The sequence below is a fragment of the Paramormyrops kingsleyae genome, chromosome 19 (assembly GCF_048594095.1).
Source record: "Paramormyrops kingsleyae isolate MSU_618 chromosome 19, PKINGS_0.4, whole genome shotgun sequence".
Taxonomy (NCBI): domain Eukaryota; kingdom Metazoa; phylum Chordata; class Actinopteri; order Osteoglossiformes; family Mormyridae; genus Paramormyrops; species Paramormyrops kingsleyae.
The window spans coordinates 14,236,355-14,259,846 of record NC_132815.1 but is presented as its reverse complement, the minus strand read 5'-3'; the positions used below and the strand labels follow the sequence as shown (position 1 = coordinate 14,259,846).

Below are 23,492 nucleotides of genomic sequence, written 5' to 3'. Positions count from 1 at the left end.
TTACATTAAAACTGCATTTCGTTCATTTGTTCATCCCGGCCTTCTGAGCTGCAGACAGACGGGCCACCTTCTTACGTCACGCCGAAAGAGGCGGAGTGAGAGCGACCGTCGGGATTGAGGAGGAGATAGAGAATGAAAAGAAGATAGAGGCAAAAAAGCAGATAAAGAATAAACAGATTCAGGATACAGCTCGGCGGAGGCGGCGCAGATGTTGCTGCTGTCCGCTTGGTCTGTGTCGTATATGTATTCTAACGTCTACTAGAGTTGTATATTTGCCACCCTGTTATTTTTATTTTTATTGTTATTATTATTATTATTATTATTATTATTATTATTACTGCAGTCCCGCCTGCTAGCTCTAGCGGCTAACGCGCAGCTAATAGGCTCGTTGACGCTGAGCTCGCGGACCTTGGACTCGTCGCCCTTTGCCCGGTTGTCGCCCTATTTTGCTCAGGAAAGGATACGTGTTCAACGCTGGACCGCGATGTGAACTGGGCATGCAAACTCGAAAAAAGGCGAGCGTCAAGCCAGGCAGCAGGGAGTGCTGCGCAAACACGGGGAGTCCGGAGAGGGAGGATGTAAAGCAGCCATCTAGGTGGGTCGTAAACAGCCAGCCAACTACTCCCTGTCTGTAGCCCATCTGAAGGTGCAGGCACCGCAGCCGTGGCCGATCGGAAACGACGCGTATAAGTGATGATCGGTGTTTTTATGTGTGAAACTTAACCGTTGTTATAGACGTGGATATAGAGTTGAAAGGTGGCGTCCAGTCCTCCCTTCGCAGATTGCTAATGATATATAATATTGGGCTATAGTAAAACGCATGGGTGTAACCCGCACGGTACATATGTATGCAGAGTCAGAAGAACGCAATTTAATTTCAATTCCATCACGACGTACAAAGTGGTAAGAAATTAACTTTGTACAGAAAAAAACAATGATGTGTGTAGGTGTTCATGCTCTAGTAGATCTGTGCTATTTCCTCCTGCCACTCACGTTCTTGTACTGTTTATCGTTTTCACATTTATCTGCTTCAAAAACAATGCACGCATTCTGATTTTCTAAGTCTAAGTCTCATTAATGTTCTTATTATGGGAGATTTCGACATTCCCGTGTGACCCTGGAAATTGCTTTGGCTGTGGAAGTTTTTAATTATTTTAATCTGATACAGAATGTAACTGTCCCCTCTCTTAACGGACACAGTCTTGATCAATAGTAATTAAAGATACACTTATTTTTGATATTGAAGTCTATTATTTTGGAGCTATTCCACTGACCATAAAGATGTTTCTGTGAATGCCATTTTTCATTTCAGTTTTTGTTACAGTTAAACACTGTATAAAATTTTATCCTCAGGGGTTTTAAAATAATTCGGCTTGGGGTCTACTACCTCAGCCTTCTCCTGTATTGACAAACAAATCAATGTCAGGCAGCTGACCTCAGCTTGTTCTTAATTCAACGGGTCCAGTGAAAACTCGTGCTTCAGTTTACAGACAAACTTTGCCTCGAAAACTCAGGAATACAGGCGGGAGACAATGTGCTGGAAATTAGGCCTTACTGTACCTTTCAGGGATCACCAGTTTCACTATGCATGGGCTTTAAAGACAGCTCAAAGGAAATATTTTTCAATAGTAATCAGTAATAGGAAATTCCAGAATAATGGTTTCTTCCCTGGATTCATGTCTTAGGCTTTATATAGTTTTCAGACTTGCATGAAGATCTGATCATGTTTTAGGTCGTGTTTGTGCAGAAATAGTGAAAATTCTGAAGTTTTCACACCTCTGACCAGATTCAGTACTTGCAAACTTACTATTGGTTTCAATGCTATATTCATTCATTCATTCATATATGAATGAGACGCTTTAACCCAAAGTAACACTTGGAGAGAATGAATGGTCCAACAGTCCCTGTTGCATAAATGCCTTGCTAAGGGCCCAGCGGTAAAATCATTCTGCAGCCTCTGGGGAATCGGAAACCTTCTAATCACAGGAACAGCGTCCTAAGTGTCACATGTACCCCTATTGACTCTTGATGATGCTTAATCTTTCTGCTTGTGTGCCTTCATATTTTTGCTTAAAAGGATCTCCAGCTTAAGGTCCACTCTGCTTTCCAGATGCCGAAAAGCTTATTCATGCATTTTTAATCACTCATTGACTGTGCTAATGAACTTTGAGGTTCTCATACTAATACAGCTTCTGCAGAATAGCACTTCCAGGGTTCTCCCAATAATCCCCTCCTCCCATATTACTCTGGTCAGCTTCCTGTCAGAGAATAGGCTGCAAAGCGCTCATAGTGCCCCCCCCCCCCCCCACCCTGGCAAAAGCCTGTGGCTGTCTTTCCTCATGAACAAGGCTGCCAAGACATGCTGCAGGTCAGGGATGCTGTTGTTGCTGCTGCTGCTGTTGCATTAGCATTAGCATTCTTGTGCTGTTTCCTTTACTAAAGGTTTGGAATAGCAGAATCTCAAAATTGAGCTCAGGGGAACAGAATCTCTACCCAGAGGCCCGACCTGTGAATGCTGTGTGATGGAGAAAGAAAGAAAGACAGGATACTTTGCCCGGTAAGTGAAGTGGTGGGTTTTAGGTGACTGAGCTGCCTGTGTCAGATTAAGCTAAAGCTAAAGCTCGACCCATAGTGGCGGACGCTTTGGGTGTGCTGGTTCATTTCCTACGGCCCTGGGTTCGAGTCTCTGTCCCGGTTCCATGTGTGTGAAGTTTGCATATTCTCCCCGTGTCATCATGGGGTTTCCTCCAGGTACTCCAGTGTCCCCCCACAGTCCAGTAACATGCTGAGGTTAATTGCAGTTACCAAACTGCCTGCGTGACTGGCATGTCTGAGTGACTGGTGTACGAGTGTCAGTGACTGGTGTACGAGTGTCAGTGACTGGTGCACGAGTGTGAGAGACTGGTGCACGAGTGTCAGTGACTGGTGCACGAGTGTGAGAGACTGGTGCACGAGTGTGAGAGACTGGTGCACGAGTGTGAGAGACTGGTGTATGAGTGTGAGAGACTGGTGTACGAGTGTGAGAATGGGGATGGTGCCCCATCCTCGGTTGGTCCCTGTCTTGCACCCGTAGCCACCAGGATAGGCTCCGGACCCCCTGAAACCCTGAATAGGATAAGTAGTTACAGAAAATGGATGGATTGATAATATAATATAATATAATATAATATAGCCCTGCTTAGACTGCTGCCCCTGTGACCCGGCTCCAACCTGACCTGACGTGACCTTATCGCTATCCCCAATGGGATAGCAAAGACACCCGAATGTTATAGAAGCAATGGGGAGTCACTTCAGCCACCACCACTGTGTAGCCCCCACCTGGATGAAAAAAAATGAATGAATGACATAGTAACATGGTATAATGTAGAGGCATGGCGATTAGCGCAAGTCAGTGATCCGATTCTTTTAACTCTTAATATTCTGCACCTCTGTAGCTATATTCTGATCTTCTGTGACATATAAGCCCAGGGACCAGTTTAGCCAGACATTTTTTGAATGGGCTAAAACATGTAAAGCTGTCTGGGTCTGTGGATTTTTACTGTCTCTCATATTCTGATTTATACCCAGCCAGTGTTTGTAATACTTTATGTCTTCGTTGTTTGTACAGATTGCCACTTTTAAATACTTGACATGGCACCAGTGTGGAATCCAGTTTTGGAATCGGGCTGATACCGGCAAGAAATGCTGGATTAGATATGGGGGGGTGGGGGTAAGAAACCAGTGCGATTATCTGATAGTCAGGCTAGTGAAATCGTGAAAAGAATTGTGGCCTTAGAGTGATATACTGTAAAAATAAGTGAGGGTGACATGACGGGCAGTCGTTCAGCAGTGCGTGTGCCTCAGAGCTGCCGTGTTAGCTGTGTGGAAATACAGTGCCCCCTTCACTTTCACACATTTCACATTTGTGGTTTTAGTTATTCGGAAATTGACCGTGAACAATTAAATGGGAATATTTTTGAAGCTTGCAGAAATATCGCAGTGACCCAAAGACGAAAAATAAGCCAGAAACAATATTGAAAATGTTTTGGATCACATAAAATCATATAATATTTAACAATTAGTAATACACAACATTCTACGTCTTTAATATTGGCTTGGCTTGGGTACGTCATGCATCTTTGTTTCGGCAGCCATACTCACGTATTAGCTGTCTTTGTGACGGTAGAATCTCGTGTTTCTTGCAGTAATTTGTAAGCTCTTCAGTGCTGTTAATTTTGAATTTTTAACAATAAGTCCAAAACATGGTGCTCCCAGTGTGTACAGTACAGTGTGTACACACGGGTGCATAATTAAGATGGTTTGTATATTAAATAAAAAGGTCTACATAAGAAATGACAGTCATTTGACAGGCAAAGCGTACAGTACTGTACTCTACTGTGAAATTGGTAATAAATAGATTTTTATGTTACCGTTCAGGCTAGCAGACTGGTATAGGTTGAGTTTAGCGGTGTTCAAGTATTATTTGCAAATTTTCACATTTGTGGGGATCATCCACTGCTGACCCCTGTGAATGTGAAGGGGCATTACTGTATTTTATGATAGAAGGAAGGAAAGAGCTGAACTTCAGAGTGCCATGATTGTAAGGTTGGTGCTGATGTCCCTTAAGTCTGAACAGTTAAACTGATACAAAACTGATGTGTTCAGACTTGAATTCTTTCTAAGGTTTGGAGAATACCTTAAATGTATTATCTGGACTCCACTGTAAATTTGTACTGGAAAATTATGTGTTGTTATGTGTTATTTTACTCAAAGTGGTTAGTTAGGGTATACAGTAATGTTTTAATGATCAATTTCTTTATTATATTTAATTTGCCAAAAGATCACGCAATTTTCACTTTAGGAAATTAAATTTTTGTGAAAGTTATTACTGAATAAAACAAAGATGCAGACGTGTGTAAATCGTGTTTGCCCTGGGTTTTTTACTGTAGCGTAGTAGCGTAGCTTTTGTTTGAGCAGCATAGTCATTATATTTTCCGATTCTTAGCAAATTCAAACAATGCCACTACAACACTAAATGCAGTTTGCCATGTTAATTGAAATGTATTGATACAAATCTCATTTAACGCTTAGTTAATAAAAGGGAAAAATATTGGATCGGTACTGGCAGATACTCAAAATTTTTAAATCGGTATTTGACCATAAAAATGTTATTTCACCGTCCCTGTTAAATACCCTTTATCTGCATCCTATAATATCTTGTGCATAATTTGTAATACATACTCAGTCAGCATTGTGTGGGTACTGCTGAGTCTCGGAATAAGTGCAGGGTGTGGAAGCGGAATGGTGCCGGAAGGGAATCGGCCAGTTAAGTGCCTGATACCTGCATGCGGATGCATGGTACGCTACGGCCTGCTCCTTTAGAACACAGGGTAACAGCATGTGTGTCAACGGCAGTAACCGCTTCACTCTGAACACGTTCAGCCTCTCGCAGCTCTCTAACCTGCGTGACGAGGCACACTCTGTTGCTGAGTGCCCTCTCCTCTGGTCACCCTATAAAATGAACGGAAGCATTTCCAACTTGGCTCTGCAGACCCCAAATTCACAATCCACTGCAAGTGTAAAGATCGTGCCAGCGATGCTGTGATCTTCGTGGAGTCAATGGAGGGGAAAAAATACTTGTGAGTATCCTAGATAAAAACCAAGATCCAGGCCTTTAATGAGCTCTTGGGCACAGCCATCTGCAGGGTGTCTGTCTGTCTTGTGTGTGGAGCTCCTGATATCTTTGTAAGAGGACAAAGGTCTTTAGAGTCTTGGTGCTCCCTGTATTGCTGTATGGCTGCGAGACATGGACGCTATCCAGTGAGCAGAGACGAAGACTGGACTCGTTCGGTACTGTCTATTCAAAGAATTCTTGGGTACCTCTGGTTTGACTTTGTGTCGAACAAGCGGTTGCTCAGGGAGTCCCGAATGAGGCACATTACCTGCATTGTGAGGGAGCGTCAGTTACGGCACTACGGCCATGTGGCACGTTTCCCTGAGGGTGATCCGGCTCACAGGATCCTCATTGCTGAGAACCCAAACGGCTGGACCAGGCCGAGGGGACGCCCACGTAACACCTGGCAGACAGACGGCCATTTCCAGAAGGGGGAGGGCAACCGGGATCCCAAGGTGTTTTGTCGTGTGGTGGGTGTGGCACCGTGCTGTACCAGTGCACGCTCCCCAACCTGACCTGACGTGACCTGCAAGCACCACTCCTTTGAAAACACTGACAAGCATGGAGGTGATGTGTGTTTTCTCAGTGGTGCCTGCTGTATGGGTGCCTTATCACTAAATCCTGGCCATTCTTCTTGCTGCAGGCATTCAGCTCTGTTATTCAGTTAAATTTATGTTTACGATTCAAAACATGGCTATCCCAAAGCACCTAACAACGAATCATAAAACCATGTCATGAACTGACATGCCATAGTTCATGGTAACACTACTGAATAAAAACCAGAAGATGGACAAGAAGAAACAGAACTCTGTAGTTTGATATAGGAGAAAACAAACCCTGTGGGGGTCTATGGTCAACTGATCACCTAACCTTCCCAAGCATGTTAACAATAAACAGGATGGAAAAGTGTGTGATTGTGTGTGCGCACGTGCGCACGCGTGTGTGTGTGTAGAAATTTCAAATGACAAAAACAACAAATCATGTGACTGTGTAAAGGACAGTATTTTAGGAGATAAGGTAGAAGGAAAAAAACAAACTGAAAAGATTGTGCCAAGGTCAGCTGGGATGAGAACCATTGCAATACTGGTTTTTGTAGCTTTAGTTGCAGTACTGTTTTGTATACAAAGGAATTTTGTTTTGAGAGTAATGGAATAGAGTATAATAAAATATTTTAGGCCACATTTCTGATGTGTGCCTCTCACTGTGAGAATATACACTAAGTGTTTCTTGGCTTGTTCCATCTCAGTCTCTGTCACAGGGTGTTACAGTCGTGCGCCCATAAAGGCTTATTTGCAGGGTCATCTCATTGTTACAGCAGTACTGACCAATAGCTCTGCTTTATCCATGGCATGAACTCAGTTATTGTCTGCCTCAAGATCAGGGATTCCTGCGAGACGCTGATACTGGACCGACAAAAGCGACAGAACGCTGGCATGTATGGTGGCAACAGCAGCCTTCTGTGAAGTGCAGTTTATGACCATTCTGGTTATAAATACCAAGACTGAATGGGCATCCCTCAATTATGCTGACAGACTGTTTTATAGACTAGGAGCCCTGCAAGAATTCTTTGCATAAGAATTGCACTGCATTCTGTGATGTCAGTATATGTGCATTAGTTCATTTAGATAAGCAGCAGCCTGTGCTTTTGTAAGTAAGCAGATTTATCCTGTATTTTACCTGAAGGCAGTGGAGAGACAGTCGATTAGGTGTAATAGGATGGTATTTCCTCCTAGTTGTAATTCATGCTGCTGAGTCTTTGAAGTGCTGCAGGGAAGCCTGTGTGAGGTGCTGATTATGGCAGAAAATTATAATAGTTTGATCTGCTCTGTATAAATGCATGCATTAATTATTATGTGTTTTAACAGGTTAGGAAATGCCCATGTTTATCATTGTTCTAAGCATTAAGGAGCATGTCTTAGACATAGAGTGAATAAGAAGTTTAACAAACTGGTCTGTCTTGAAAACTAGCCCAAGGTTATGAGCTGATTCATTGAAAACGACGCGCAAGCCCTCAGAGATAATTGCTGGTGACAAAGCATTTCAAGTGGTATTACCCTCAGTAGTAATATTTAACGGTATTTAGAGACCAATAATTTTCCTTGAAGCAATTACCAAGGCAATTATGGATGTATAGGAATTTAATGCATTTTCAGAATATTATTTATGCATCATCAACATATGAATGAAATTTGCATTTATACATTATTATCTTTTCTAGAGGCATCATGTAGAGAGAGAAATAAAGATTCCAGCTTCTCTATTAGAAATCTGAACATTTTGCTAACAGGTTCCGAGGTGAAGTATAAGGGCAGCTTCACTGTCTGCTCTTCATGACACAGGCAGGCAAGCGCAAGTTTGGGGCTTTAGGCTGGTTTATGCTTAGTGCCGACGTGCCACCACACGTTTGTGTGTGTGTGTGTGTGTGTGTGTGTGTGTGTGTGTGTGTGTGTGTGTGTGTGTGTGTGTGTGTGTGTGTGTGTGTGTGTGTGTGTGTGTGTGTGTGGGTGGGTGGGTGGTGACGTAGTTTTCATCACTCAGCTCGGGTGCAGGGACTGTGCTGGGGGGCCACAAATGAGGGTGCATACCACTCAAAAATTGAAACCGCTTGGACAGTCCGTTCAGTGATGTAAACAGGCTGGGATTGTTCATTGGTCAGGGTCAGCGTTAGGGTTAAGGCCGTTTCATACTTCTTGGCACGCGTACTAGCGGACATGAATTTGCAAAACACAGAAACCTCACTGCTGTGGTATGTGTGCAGGGAAAATAGGAATAATAATTTATTTTATTACTATTAATAAAAATATAAATACAACATTGTGCACATGTGCAGAGTATGCGGCTTGACTGGACAACGTCAGCAGGAGTGTAACGGTACACGTAAACATACCAAAAATTTTTGTAACAGGTTTTTCGGTTTGGTACGCATGTATACCGAACGAATGCAGAAAATGTGGAACCTTTGTGCATTTGTGTGTTTCCCCCGAGCAACATTTGGAAAGGGGTGGATGAAGCCTGGCCAAGTACTGCACAGGTATTTTTTTTAATGCTGCACCATAATATTTATTTTATTATCGTCTTAAAAAATACAAAGCATATTTGTGTGGCACAGTTCAAATATGAAGCTGAAAGCTGCTAATGTGAATATACAGTGCAGATCAAGTACAGATAATTTTCTAAATGTGCACCTTAATGGGTATTTATTTTATTTTTATTTACTTGAGAGAATATTTATTTTGATTTACTTTTAAATAAATGTAACTTTTTCATTAGTAGGTTACAGCAGAATTAACGGGGACTTTTTATTTAAGAAAGACAGTCATGCTTTGTTCGGTAAACCATCGTTTAATAAAGAAAAAAAGAAGCAGTTTATGTTTTGTTTCTTTTACCCCCACTGTACCGAAAACGGACCGAAACGTGATTTCAAAACCGAGATATGTACCGAACCGTGATTTTTGTGTACCGCTACACCCCTAATATGTGGATACGCGAGTGTTGTGCTTGCGCGAAGAAGTATGAACCAGCATTTAAGGTTAGGGAAGATAGCGGAAAGTCAGGTAGGAGATTAGGTCAATGATTGTATATAAACACCTTTTCAGATTGAAAACAAAGATGCTTTGCGTATTCAAGGAATTGTTGGCTGAGGAAGTCTGGAAATATTGGCCTTTATCTGATTCCTCGTTACTCGATAATAAAGACTCCCATATGGCTACAAACTAAAATAAAATATGTTTGTAGCTGCAACACCATGTATATGTCTATGCCCTTGTGTCAATGTTATTTAAATCTATATAGTTTAGATTTTTGATTTGAATTTTTTAATTTTATTTTGTATGTCCAACTTTCAGATGAAATGTAGATTATTTTTAGTTTCAGTTTACATTTTACTCATTTTATTTCTTGGAAAAGAAGCAAAATTGTAGGGCTAGCTAGCTAGTACTAAAAATGTGGCTGTCCTAACAGCTTTAATATACATTAATAACAAATGGTATATTTTTGTATGATTATAATCTTTAATAACATCACAAAATGTTTGTTATTAGTGTATATTAAAGCTGTAAATGTATGTTATGGTATACTTACATGCTGCTTATGAATGTTCTATGAATGCGGTATAAAGGCATTATGAAGGTGCAGTTGATGTAAAGCGTTTCCAAAAACTTTCATGCCAAATTGTAAATTTACTACTTATATCTTTTTTCCTGCATTTCTGTGTAACCCAGCAGAGTTTACCGCTATAAGCCCACCTGAGTAGCTCTGCATGAAAAGGAAGTACCTGTCCCAGAGCAGCAACTTAAAAGGACTAGAAACCGCAGTTGGGCTGAGTTCAATGACAGCGATTCCTGGCTTCTAAAGTAGTTCCTGGTTCCTTATACAAGTTTCAGTGGTGGGAAAGGGCCTTTTGCTATTGACTGTACTTTATACTTCAGTATACTGTATTTTCAGTAGTAGCCCTCTTGTGACATATTGAACTCTTGCTGATATAATTCGCTGAGCTGGGGGAGGGGGGGGGGGGGGGGGGGGGTGGTCACCAAGATTTCAAAATACCTTAGTATACCTTATTGTTGCAGTACCACTAAAGTCTATGTGTCTGCCCTCTACTGGTCTTGTGGAATATCATTGATCCAATCACTGATATCAAATGTAGTATGTCTTCTTGCCTACCTGTGCACAGTCCGTAATGGCTCACAGAAAAGTGTGTGAAGAAAGGGAGGTAGGAAATAGGCTTAACACACCGACATTAACATTGCTAGGTGGTGATGTCATTATTATTTATAAGATGAGAACAGATCAAGTCACTCTGATCCTTAGTGCACCTGATATCTGTATGTAATACATGAATCTTGTCCTCCAGTTAAACATTTCTGACATTTAAAAGTCTGCAATATTGGCTGGACAGTTGACTTTTTACTTAGCAAAGGACACACAAATGGACACACAATTTTTGCTTGATGCCATTCACTCCAGTGAACATATTTCATTTTCCTGTTGTCTGTGCAACAAAAAGAGATCAGAGTCATTCTGGAATGTGGAAGTGCCTACATGACTAGTCTATGGAATAGCCTTCAGGACTATCCATTACAAAGGGAAGAAATGTCAGATTACGGCTTAATAAGCAATAATATGTGTACGTACGCAGTGTCGGGCAAATTCACAGTTAAGTAACTAGTTTGAAGTTCACTTCGCACAAATTAAAATGAACCAGTTCACTTTTGTGTTTCTAATTTTGTCATAGACATGAAAATCACACACAAGCACACACATTGTGTAAGTTTAACATCATGCCAAATAAACTGGTGCAGCTCATATGTGTGTGCTGCTCTGAACCCAAAATGACTTTTTTTCAGCAGTTAAAATACAATACAACTAATGTCACCTACCATTAGTCTACTTTATTGATATAAACAGATCATTAATGTCACGACTAGGGCATCGGAGAGCATCACCACTGACCAAGACCAGAAACATGTGAGAAAATCAAGGTCATTACGTAATAATTTTTCAAGGTGCCATTCTGAGACATTGTAATGCATCGTATTTCATATCACGGTGTGAAAGTTAAGTATTAGCCTATTACTGCTACTTCTGGTGAACAATGAGTGAACAATGCTCATGTTCACATTCATAAGTTGCAAATTGATTCGTTCAGTTCGCTGTTAAAAATATGAGCGCGCTCAACTATCAGGATCATTTAGCCTATTCATGCGCAACATTGTACGCAAGGTTTCAGACTCACATTAAGAAAGCAGACATACAAAAAGCTCCCAGGGAACCAAGGAAAATGGGGCTGCAGATGTCTGATTTGGAAAATTTGGTTGGTAAACTTTATTTATTTGTACCTGTACATTTTTTCTGCTTGTATATTACAGGATCCAAACCATTGTCGCCAAAAACTGATCTCGTCACTGGAATTTGTTAGGATGTTTCCTAGTATCAAAATACTGACCACTAGATTCACTTTAAACCTTCACATCAACAGTAACCAAATCTGGACTGCTGTGGTATTGCATGCACCTGCACATTATTTGATTTTACAAAGTTAGTGTAATGTTTGTAATGTAACATATTACTTGTTTTCACTGCACTATTGTACTCTATTGTCTGTCATTTATGTACATACTGTTGTTCTTTTGCACTGGCTGTAGATGAGTGAGTAATGTTCCAATGCACTTTTTGTATATGGCCATTAAAACATCTTGAATCCAGGACAGGGTGACTGGGGAATCTGGTAACTATCCTGGGTGGGTTAGGGTCAAAGATGCACCATCACTACCAGACCATTGCAAAACACACAATAGTGCTGACCGGTGAATAATATACTGTATGAACATGCGTGATAGACACATCGCAAATGACTGCCTGGAACATAAGAAAATAACATAAGAGAAATCTTCTGTTGTATGTTAGCCGTATGCATATTAAAGCAAAAACACACAAGAACTATATAGCTAATATTCACACTTGAGTATTTGTTTATTTGTCACAAGTCTTCGCAATATTGAACAATGTTACCACACATTGCAGATTATGCTCATATTGTGCTGGCCTAACACACATGGTCGCATATTATTTGCAATTTGAAGATGCCAATTTGCTTATAACATACCAATTTACGTGTTTGTTATCGTGTTTTTGGACTGTAAGAGGAAATCGGGGTTCCCATGCAACAGGGAGGAATGTGCACATGCTACAAATAAGGGCGACAACAGGCCAGCATATATAACAAAAGCCCAGTGCAATACGCAAGGCAAGGGTCAGGAGGACATGTGACAAACCCTCTTTGGTCCCCGGTGCTGTTTTTGTATGGCTGCAGACAGAGGAAGTCTTAAGGAAGCCTGGCAAATGTGATTAACCCATAGCATGCATCCTTTTCTCCTTCATACCTGTAATGTTCTGTCATCTTTAACATTGCTGATATATATTCAATGTTTTTCTTTTCTGAGGTTGAAGAGAAGAAAGCATATTAAGTTGAACCAATCTGAACCATCCGTGGCCAAACAGAACCAAGCCCAGCAAAACCATTCTAAGTCTCTGAGAGTATCAGCCCTGGCTGGACACAAAAAACTATTCCCTGCAGAAACGGACAAATCGTCTGCTTCCATGACAACCTGTGCAGAAGATAAAAAAACATGCCTACAAGAAAAACATGGAATCAAAGGTACTGCCCTCTCCCTTCTTCTGTGACCTTCTGTTATGTACTTCATGTGGGATTTACGTCATGCTATGTGCTTCTCAGTGTATGCAGGTACTCTTTAACTCTTAACACTTGTCTGTAGTAATAGTCTTAGGTTACGCAATGGTAATTTAGGGTGTTTTTGACTCGGTAGAGATTCTTCTATATACAGTCAGCTCTCTGCTTGTGTAAAAACTGACGTGCAAAAAAGACATGCAGAAAGGCAATGTACACCTGTAAGCAAATGTACACTGAATCTTTTCAGTTATTTAATGTGTGTTTTTTAGCACATATTACTAGTATATTTATGGTTATAAAGTGGCCTGAATAGTGTGGGAGAGAAAATATGACTTATGGAAAATTTAACTTGCATAAGGGTTTGTGGAATTCAGTACTTATGTCCCTCGATAGCTGCCTGTGTATAGGGGAGAAAAACAAGGTTAGGCCACTAGCTTTTTCTATAGCGGACCTGAGTAAACAGGATGTGTGGGCATGTTTTCATTCCAACCCTCGCAGCTTTCTGCCACATTCATTATGAGCTTATTAAGGACCATATAAGCCTGATTAAGGTAGGGTTGTAATGAAAACATTCGGGGGGGGGGGGGGGTGGCTGTTGGAAGACCTGTCATCTAAATGGGTTAAACTGGCGTCTTTGGAAAAACATTCATGAACTGTGAAGGGTTTCCTTAGTTCATGTGCTGATTACAGATACACGGGAATTTCCTTTTGTGTCCGTGAGAGTCAGTGGGTCAATTCTGATGATTCAGCATACTAATGGTCACCAGTATTCACAGTAAGGCACCTTTGTTACCAGTGGCAACACAGCATAACAGGACAATGAAATACATTAAGTGGTAAATAAATGACTCCCACGCTGATACATTTTCAAAAATAATGGAAAATAAATTGAACATGTTTCATGTTATTAGGAAATCAATATCCCCTATAGCAATTCTTAGAATAATTACAGAGGAATATTTTGCTTTAGACAATAAGAGTAAAAATTTCACAATAGTTACTCTGTATCCAGTACAGCATTAGAATGTTCTATCTCTTGTAATAAATACATTCTAGAAGCACAGCAACCCCAACCCTAACTTTGCCCTTAAAAACATAACATCTGTGGTTTGGGCAATATTAATATGTAACGTCTTCCGACCACAGGGTCACAGTTAGTCTGAACACACAACTGTGTTATATAATTAGATACCATCTTTACACTGGGGTAAGTGATATGAATGTAACAGTTGGTCATCGATCATTACCTCTCTCCTTATGTAATATGCTTAGGGCAGTTGATGCTTAAGTGTTTTCAGCTTAAGATGTATTATATCCTGGACAGTGCAGTTGGGTTACTCTTCCAAGTAGATAAGGCTAATCAACAGTGTCAGGAGAGATACTGAACAGCATTACCACGGCACCCAGTAGTCTAACCCTCTGCCTTTTTCCAGTGTCATTTAACATTACAGTGTTGAAACAATGTATCAAATTTCCTCCTCCTATGCATCAGTCAGCACATTTTACTGATAGCAGGATTACCCAGATTCAGCTGAGTAAACATTAGCAAGAACAGCTGTTACAATGGTGACTGATTCTTTATAGTAAAAAAAAAAACATGAAAGTGCCTATTGTCTGCATACTACCTGTTTTTAATCTTTAATCTTTGAATTGCCTCAATGAAATATAAAATTTTGTTAGTTGATTGTGTCTGAGTGGTTAGTTTTCCAACACCTGTAGGTGCTGGTACTGCTAACTGAATATCTGTGTTTGAATAGAAGAGCAATTTGTTGGGGGGTAAGTTGGGCTGTTCACTGATACTTGTCTCATGGTTTACGCAGAAGACAACCACGATAAAAAGGATGGAGTGAAGAAAGAAAAGAGGGGGCCACCGGGTACCGTGGAGTACACCGTGAGTACACACACACACACACACCTGGTACCGTGGAGTACACCGTGAGTACACACACACACACACCTGGTACCGTGGAGTACACCGTGAGTACACACACACACACACACCTGGTACCGTGGAGTACACAGTGAGTACACACACACACCTGGTACCGTGGAGTACACCGTGAGTACACACACACACATACCTGGTACCGTGGAGTACACCGTGAGTACACACACACACACACCTGGTACCGTGGAGTACACCGCGAGTACACACACACACACCTGGTACCGTGGAGTACACCGTGAGTACACACACACACACACCTGGTACCGTGGAGTACACCATGAGTACACACACACACACACACACACACCTGGTACCGTGGAGTACACCGTGAGCACACACACACACCCAGCGAAGTATGATACATATTAGTAAAAAGGTAGCCCATGACTTGCGTAAACCTGGCTAACCAGTATATATGAAGTTCAGGGTAGTGCTAACACAAAAAGCGACATTCGCTGCTAAGTAAATTTACAGTTAATACTTTCATTTATTTACTATGTGTTCTTTAGTACTTATTGCTAGGATATTTTTGGCTTACATGGTTTTTTGCTCTAAGGTGCCCTCAATGGTACTGGAAGTAAATTTGATCTGATATATATGTGAATAACTTTTTACTTACATTAGGGTTTGTGAAACGGATTACTTTGGTCAGTCTGGAGCTGCCTGCATTTTCAACTGCATGATCATTATTTATTGTTTAATGTTTATTGTGTAATGTCCCCTCTCTTGTCTCTTTATACTTTTGTCCCGTGTTTCACAGTCTGGAGCCAAACAACTATGCATTTCCCCTCACATTGTACTGAGTATATGTGACAAATAAAACTTTGAAATTTGAAACTGCCCTCTGCCTAATCCCTTCATGCAGGTGGTGCCCCAAGACACACTAAACAGCATCGCTCTCAAGTTTAACATCATGCCAAATAAACTGGTGCAGCTCAACCGCCTCTTTTCTCACAGTGTCGTTCCTGGGCAGGTGAATTTATCGTCGGCTTCACATAAGCTACTCTTAGTCCCAGCAGTTTGGCAGGTTAATGTGTAACTTTGTTTCTCCCACAGACATTGTTTGTCCCAGATATGGGCCAATCAGAAGATCTCTCTTCAAAGCCCATGCCCTCTATTCCTTTTTCAAATGACCAATCTGACAAATTGTTGGTAAGTAAATAATCACATATGTTATATGGATTATACAGGCATGTAAAAAAGTAAGTAAGTTTTGTCTTTTTCGAAATATTTTGGCAGACAAATATTAGATCTTCGTTTCAACAGTACCAATTAAGATTTATGATAAAATAGAAATGTTACACTTCATATTTACATTTAGTAACAAGTCACAGTTAACCTACACAAAAAATTCTAATTTAATATCGAATCAAAGTTAGTACACCCCAACATTTATCACTACAGTAAACCTAAACAATAGAATCAGATGCACCAAATTGGGCACAGTGATAGGTCATTGTCACACAATATGTTTGAGAATCACGCCTCAAATAGAGATTAAATATGTATTTATCCAAATATGTTGACAAAGTACATTTTTTACCAGGTGTACTTACGTATTCACATGATTGTATTTTCCTGTGTGTACACTGAACCATAACCCAGCCATATGCAATACTGATGTCAATATAGCTTTGCGAAAATGTTCACTCTACATTTATCTGTTGAATTTTAATCTGACTATATGCATATTCCTACCAAGCTTTTCAGTAGTAAAGACTTCCTGTGCTTTGTGATTCATCAATGTTTTAATGTTCCTTACTCTGACACAGAAGGACACGAACTCAACCCAGAAGGACACAGAACCGATTCAAAGAGTTCGGTCTCCAGCATCTGAGGATGAGGAAACACCAGTTGTCAAATTCCTGAAAATGAGCTGCAGGTACTTCACAGATGGAATGGTGAGCAGTCATGTATTTTACCAGAAAGACAGTTTTCAGTATCTCAAATTCTTACCATTAAAAACCTAAATTAAACTTCTCACCGTGTGAAATGTATGTAATTTTTATAAGCAAGTAATGTGATTCCTTTAAACTAAGTTTACAGTATGTGTTGTTTTAATAATAATGTCCAGGATGTTTTCCTGAATCAGCAGGGTAGGGTTGTCCACCTCTCAGTTCTTACTCTGTGAGTTTTAACAAGTGCTGTGCTGGTTACAGGGTGTGGTTGGGGGGGTGTTGATTGTGACACCCAACAACATCATGTTTGACCCACACAAGTCAGACCCCCTGGTGATTGAGAATGGATGTGAGGAGTATGGACTCATCTGCCCCATGGAGGAGGTGGTGTCCATTGCTCTCTACAATGACATCTCCCACATGAAGCTGAAGGATGCCTTGCCATCGTAAGACCCAGATACCAGGATCTTCTCCTCTCTCCTCCCTTCTGTCTTTTCTTTAGCCTCTTCCATACTGTCTTATCTTTTACTTCTGTCTTGTGTTCTCTCTTCTTTTCTGTCTGCCTGTCAGTCCGTCTGGGTAACCTGAGATACACACCCGTACATTGGACAGTCAAACCCAAAACCTGTGGAACAAAAATGCTTACATTTTTTGATACAACACATTCATTTGCTTATCTGTGTAACATTTATTCAGCATTATTATTTATATTATTATTTACCATTTATATTTGATTATTCATTTAAGCAGTTTAAGTTTGTGTGTGTTTTTTTTTTTTTTGAGTTTTTCCATGTTTTTTATTTTTATTTTTCTGTTCCATTTTTTTTTATTTCCTATCCATCCCCTCCATGGAAACCTTCTCCCTACAGCGACCTACCACAGGATCTGTGTCCTCTGTACAGGCCAGGAGAGTGGGAGGACCTACCTTCTGAGCGAGACCTCAACCCATTCAGCCGCTTCGAAGCCTTGGGTCACGATAAGAGGCCCATTGTACTGGACGCCATCGATGCTGTCATCACGGACAGCGCAGAGTCAGAAACAGCTGAGAAAACACCGTCGGATGAAGGGTTTACAGAGCTGGAGCTACCGTCCACGGGGAACACTGATGAGTCGCAGGGTGATACTGAAGGCCTAGAGGAGCTGGGTCCTCTTAAAGTTGATTCATCTGGTCAGTCCCCCTTAGAAGCATCAGAGACTCAGATGCGGCAGGAGGAGCTGGAGGGAATGGAAGCTTCTGCTCACAGCTATGTTCCTACACATGCAGATTCTCTAAAACTGAAGACTGCACATGAACTGCAAAATGGCAGTGGCACCAGTGAGATGGCAATCACTGCTGTAACCACAGTCGAATCCAAAGACTTGAACTTGGAAGAGACTGAGAAGTTGGAGAGGGACCAGAAATATAATGCTGGTGCTTCTGAAAAGCGTAGTCACCAAGACTCAGATAAGGAAGCAGCAAATGGACTAAAAGCGACTGTAAATGGCCCAGACAGCAAGGAGCCGAGTGTAAAGCGGACATCGCCTGAAAACCTGCAAAAACGCAACAGTGAGATGGAGATGCAGAGCTGGCTGCTGGAGCATATGCAGCTGCCAATTGAAAGTAAGAATTAAAAAACAACTAATTCTGTCCATCCATCCATCTTCAAGGGGCTGCTCTGGGTGAGGATTGCAGTGCAGCATAGCAGATGGGTCAGGCCAGGCTACCGCTACAGAATATCTCCTTCTAGGGGATCCCCTTGTTGGTCAGCTCAGACCATCCTGCACCCATTGGAACAATACATCAGATCCTAAATATGCATACTATATTTGTAAATTTTATTATGATAAAATGTTTTAGGCTGTGTTTGTTGAGTCTAAGAATGTGTGACTTGGATCTGAGCTCTCTGCTTTGTCAAATTCTATTCTCAGAATCAGGCAGCTTGACATCCCATCTAGGCTTGTGCAGTATTATGGTAATATGATATACCAATATCTTTTGGGCATACTGTGGAATTTTGAAATGTCGGTGGCAAAATTAATGGAACTAAGGAGGTGGTGGTTCTCCATACTAAACATTCAGAATACTGTCAAAATACCGTATGCCAGACATGAAAAATTAGATACCACCTAAGACATACAGCTATGCTAACTGCAGCCTCTAAATTGTCCGCACTATATGCTTGTGTGTGTGAGTGTGTGTCCCTTGTTCGCCCTGTGCACCCTGGGATAGACTAAAGACACCCTTGCAAACCTGGTCAGAAATAGTAATTGGAAGATTGATATTTCAGGCTCAGCATTGAAAGTAGGGTTTTTTTTCTGCTCGTACAATTTTAAAGAAGCATAGGTTTTATAGTATGGCTCATGCGATGGATCTTGAATTTATATGCTAGCATTATTTATGAATTATGTTGAATATGAATTGATATAATCTCAAAGCCATTCTGTTTGAAAATAAACTTTTCTCTGGTGTTTTTCTTACAATCTGCATTAAACAGATTTGTAAATGCAAGCTGAAGGGTGAAATGTGGGTATTGTGATCTGATACGTTGCTGTTTTATTCTTCATTGTCTGTCGGATGATCTGATTTCTGGAGGTATGGTCAGACTGCATGCTGCAGTTAAAACCATATTCATTTCTGCAGATATGTTACTGTCAAAAGAAGAAAAAAGCAAGAACCCGCCCATGTTCCTTTGCTTCAGAGTGGGCAAACCCATGAGAAAGTCCTTTGCTGTCGGTCAGACGTCAAGCCCCGCCCATCATTATAGAGTGCAGGGCCATCATCCAGAGTACTGGTTTGCCGTTCCCCAGGAGAGGTGAGAGACTTTGTAGATTTTACTTCATATTTGACTAGCTGATGTAAATATTCTTGTCTCAAGTGCTTGATGTTTCTTTTGTTTATCTTTCATTTATCTTATTTAGAGAGTGTGCATAAAAATTTAAGACATGACCAGCTTAACTCACTTTGAACTGCACACTTTGCAAACGTGAATTTACTTGGGCTTAAATCGGCAGGCCTGCAGTCCCTCACCACTCCACACCTCTGTTCTTTAGTTTTCATTCTCTTTTTTTTTTTCTTCTTCTTCCTTATGCATCAGACTCTGCTATGCTTTCTTCTTCCAGAGGTGGAAAGTTCAGCTCCAGAAAGTAAAAGTCCAGACCAAGATTTTTGTTTCAACCAACCAGTTGAGTACTCTGTGACTGTGACTCTTTATGGTCAACTGCTAGCTTGAAACAAAATCCTGGTCTGGATTTTTACTTTCTGGAGCTGAATTTTCCACCTCAGTCCTGTCCTATGTTTGAACTTTCTTCTATTGACCATTCAGTCTTTCTCTTTTAGGGTGGACAACCTCTATGCGTTTTTTGTACACTGGTCACCAGATGTATATGGGAAAGATGCTAGAGAGCAAGGGTTCATTGTGGTGGAAAAGGATGAGCTTGATATGATCGACAACTTCTTCAGCAGTCCAGCCCCCAAGAGCTGGGAGGTATGATTCATATTTTAAAATGCTGTGCATCTTTGCAATACCTTTTATCTGCTCTTGAGTCATTCTTTGCCTTTATATCTATTGGTTCCACAAACCCCAGTTAAGTGTTGATGTGACAAATAAATTTTTGTTTTTCTTACAGATAATCACTGTGAATGAGGCCAGACGTCGCCAGAGTGTGGGCAGCTTTGACGAAGACGAACTGCTGTATTTGTTGCCTACATTAACTGACAATAGCCTTCTCTTTGAGGACATACACATACACAAGGTCTGTTCATGTATATGCTAACTCTGGTTTTCTAGGTAGCAATATTACTTTTGTAGCAATATTACTTATGAAGTGCTTACGACAGCACGGACTACAGTTGAATATTGTGTTTTTTGAGTATAATACAGTATGTATGACCAATCTGGTTAGGGTAAGTCATGGCAAGAGGTGAGTTTTCCTATGTCATATAACTTCATCCTGACTGATAATTGTTGTCAGAGCCTCCAGTACTTTTAACTGGTGTTTTTATCCAGATCATACCAGTTTACAATGTATCCATTTATGCACCTGGAATAATTCCGGTCAGGGACTTTGTTCTAAGATACATGGTGCCACTGAGGACCTGAACCAAAAATGTTTGGGTTACAAATGCATGGTGTCGGCACTCGGCTACCTGCTGCCTCAGTATTGGTCAACATTTGACTCTATTTCCATAGCTGACCAATTACCTCCCAGCTCGGATCCAGGGGTATCCATGGCGACTTGCCTACAGCACGGCCGTACATGGAACAAGTCTGAAGACACTATACAGAAACCTGACTGACCTAGACAGTCCCATACTACTGGTGATCAAAGACATGCACAACCAGGTACACACCTGTACCAAGTATGAACACCAGTGTCTTATGTGTTTGAGATGGTATGTCACAGGTGTGTTTGTCTTCCAGGTGTTTGGGGCCTTCTCTTCACATCCTTTTAGAGTTAGCGAGCACTGCTATGGGACTGGAGAATCATTCCTGTACAGCTTCTGTCCTGATATTAGGGTATACATATAAATATACACTTCAAAGCACTTACATTAGCCTATATTCACAATCCTGTGTTTTGCATTGCAGCTTGACGTGCTTCATGCACAGTGCCTCTCTCCTTCCAGGTTTTCCGGTGGAGTGGAGAAAACTCCTACTTTGTGAAAGGGAACACGGACTCTCTCCAAATAGGCGGGGGCAAGTAAGTTCTCTTTGTATGTGTGTGTGATTCGTGTGCCATAGGTGTCACTGTCATTGACTAACATCCACCTGTGGGTGTCCAGGGGACACTTTGGCCTGTGGCTGGATGCTGACCTGCACCACGGCTCAAGCAGACCCTGCTCCACTTTCAGGAATCAACCACTGTCTGCCCAGCAGGACTTTGACATCCAGGACTTGGAGATTTGGACTTTCCTGTAGCATTGATCTACTCTGCCTTTGGTTTACATGGTTTTGAATATCTGTGTGTCAGCGGCATGCAAGACTGCAGACCACTGCACCTGTCTGAACAGTCAGCCTCCTTGTGCAGTTGCTTTTAGCTTGCAGCTTAATGCAGACGCGTCAGAACCAAATGTAGACCACTACATAATAAATGATGAAACTAAGCAATGTACAGACAATCCAAGCCCCACTTCATCACAAAGAGGAAAAATTGTTTACTGGAAAGTGCCGCTTGTTTTTCATTTCATGTTGGCAATATCAGATGAATTTTGAAATGATAAAACAGGCTTAACTGAATATGTTTTAGTTAATTTGGTGGTCATTTTATATTTATTTTTTACATGTAAATGTTTAATTGGTGAATTAAATCATTTTCTCAGTTTCTGAATTTTCATCATTTTTTGCAGAGCTGGCAGTGCGATTTTTACGTCCAAATTATTACTTTGTTTATAATTAAAGCACATTCTTTAATTACAGACGTGAATATGAGTCTCTGGAAAAATAACATGCTACAACATTTTGTATTTTTTTAAAGCTGGTTTTGTATTGTGCTTGTGAAACTCATTGCCTATAAATATTTTACATAGTATCCTAACTCTCTGATTAGTTGTACAGGTAACAGAATGTCATATCCTGTGAATTATTGTGTAATATTTGGGGTTTTTCTCTTCCAGTTGTTGATTTAAGCAGGATTGCTTTTTTCTTTTTCTGTTTAAATAGTTGATAGGTGTATACTATTATACCCACATATGCTGTTTGTTTTGCAGTAAGACCATTGTTATTGTTGTCCGTGTGTGTACATGGATTACACACACACACACACACACACACACACACACACACAAGTATTCATGTAAAATGTCTGGATCTTATAAAAATTAGTCCTGTTTCTGATTTGGCAGTGTTCTGGTTCTGGTTCTGGTTAAATTCATTGCAGTTCCTGTAGAACCAGCCAGCTGTTCCTTAGTCTTCCAAAAATACTGTTATAGAAAAGGCTCTTGACTTTTCCAGCAGGAGCAGAGAATGGCTTTGCTCTTGCATTTTGCTAGTATACAGAACTATTTTATGCACTATTTAACCCTGAGATATTATCGGCTACATAAAAAGGCATATGGTAGTCCTTGTTCAAAAAAGATTGTTCTGCAAGCAACTAGAATATTCTGTCAAAGGTTTGTTGCAAAAACAAGCAACAATATAGTTTTTTCCCCAGTGACAGTACAAGGTCATTGCACATCAGAGCCTCATCAAATAATGCTTTTCATATTCGTTATACTTTAATATCGAGTATCAAAGTGCTGTGTATTCGATTTTCATGAAACTTTACTGTGCAAGACATTCCTACTACATTATCCGCAGGTTAATGTAGACAACAACTGCTATCATTCAGCCTTGACGAATGATGTCATACGCATGAAGCTTTTCCCATTTTGTATTCTCAAAGCCGTGTGTTGCTGTGTCTTGTTTTCAAAGTAAAATGCACTTGTGAAGTATTTGTGAAGCCAAAATTGTTCTATAATCTGTGGTATTGCCAAGATTATATTTATTGTGCTTTTGCTATGTTTGAATTAAACTACAGAGTATGATGATCCAAATCCTTGCTCTGCTCTTTCATGTACAGTAAGTCAACTCATCAATTTAATTCATAGTCATTGTGCGTGGTGTTCCTTATCATCTGAAATTAGGTTGTCAGTACAAGGAACAACACTGGTGTTAGATTAATATAACCTGTAATGATCCCATATATTGACAGTCCCCCCCCCCGTGTGCGACATTTACTGAATATGATAAGCATTTTAATGAAACCTGATACTCACGTGCAAATCTGGAAATTAAGCTCGCCCACTCACCCGAGGCAAGTACGAAATACTAAACACCACCTAGTGTT

General features: G+C 40.7%; 1 protein-coding gene across 2 annotated transcripts; it reads left to right on the top strand.

Moving 5' to 3' along the window:
* Positions 1–23,199, top strand: ncoa7b (nuclear receptor coactivator 7b). Of its 2 annotated transcripts, none has more exons than XM_023826592.2 (16): positions 1–595; positions 2,443–2,557; positions 12,595–12,809; positions 14,663–14,733; positions 15,656–15,763; positions 15,847–15,942; positions 16,563–16,691; positions 16,950–17,134; positions 17,591–18,288; positions 19,309–19,480; positions 20,005–20,152; positions 20,295–20,420; positions 20,858–21,010; positions 21,089–21,184; positions 21,295–21,368; positions 21,451–23,199. In XM_023826592.2, exons 2-16 carry the CDS (start codon positions 2,523–2,525, stop codon positions 21,584–21,586), a joined length of 2,442 nt encoding a protein of 813 aa, XP_023682360.2. In that variant the 5' UTR covers positions 1–595; positions 2,443–2,522; the 3' UTR covers positions 21,587–23,199. The 2 variants fall into 2 exon arrangements, with proteins under 2 accessions (XP_023682360.2, XP_023682359.2); XM_023826591.2 differs by having other exon boundaries at positions 2–595; positions 17,558–18,288.
* Positions 23,200–23,492: the final 293 nt, after the last annotated feature.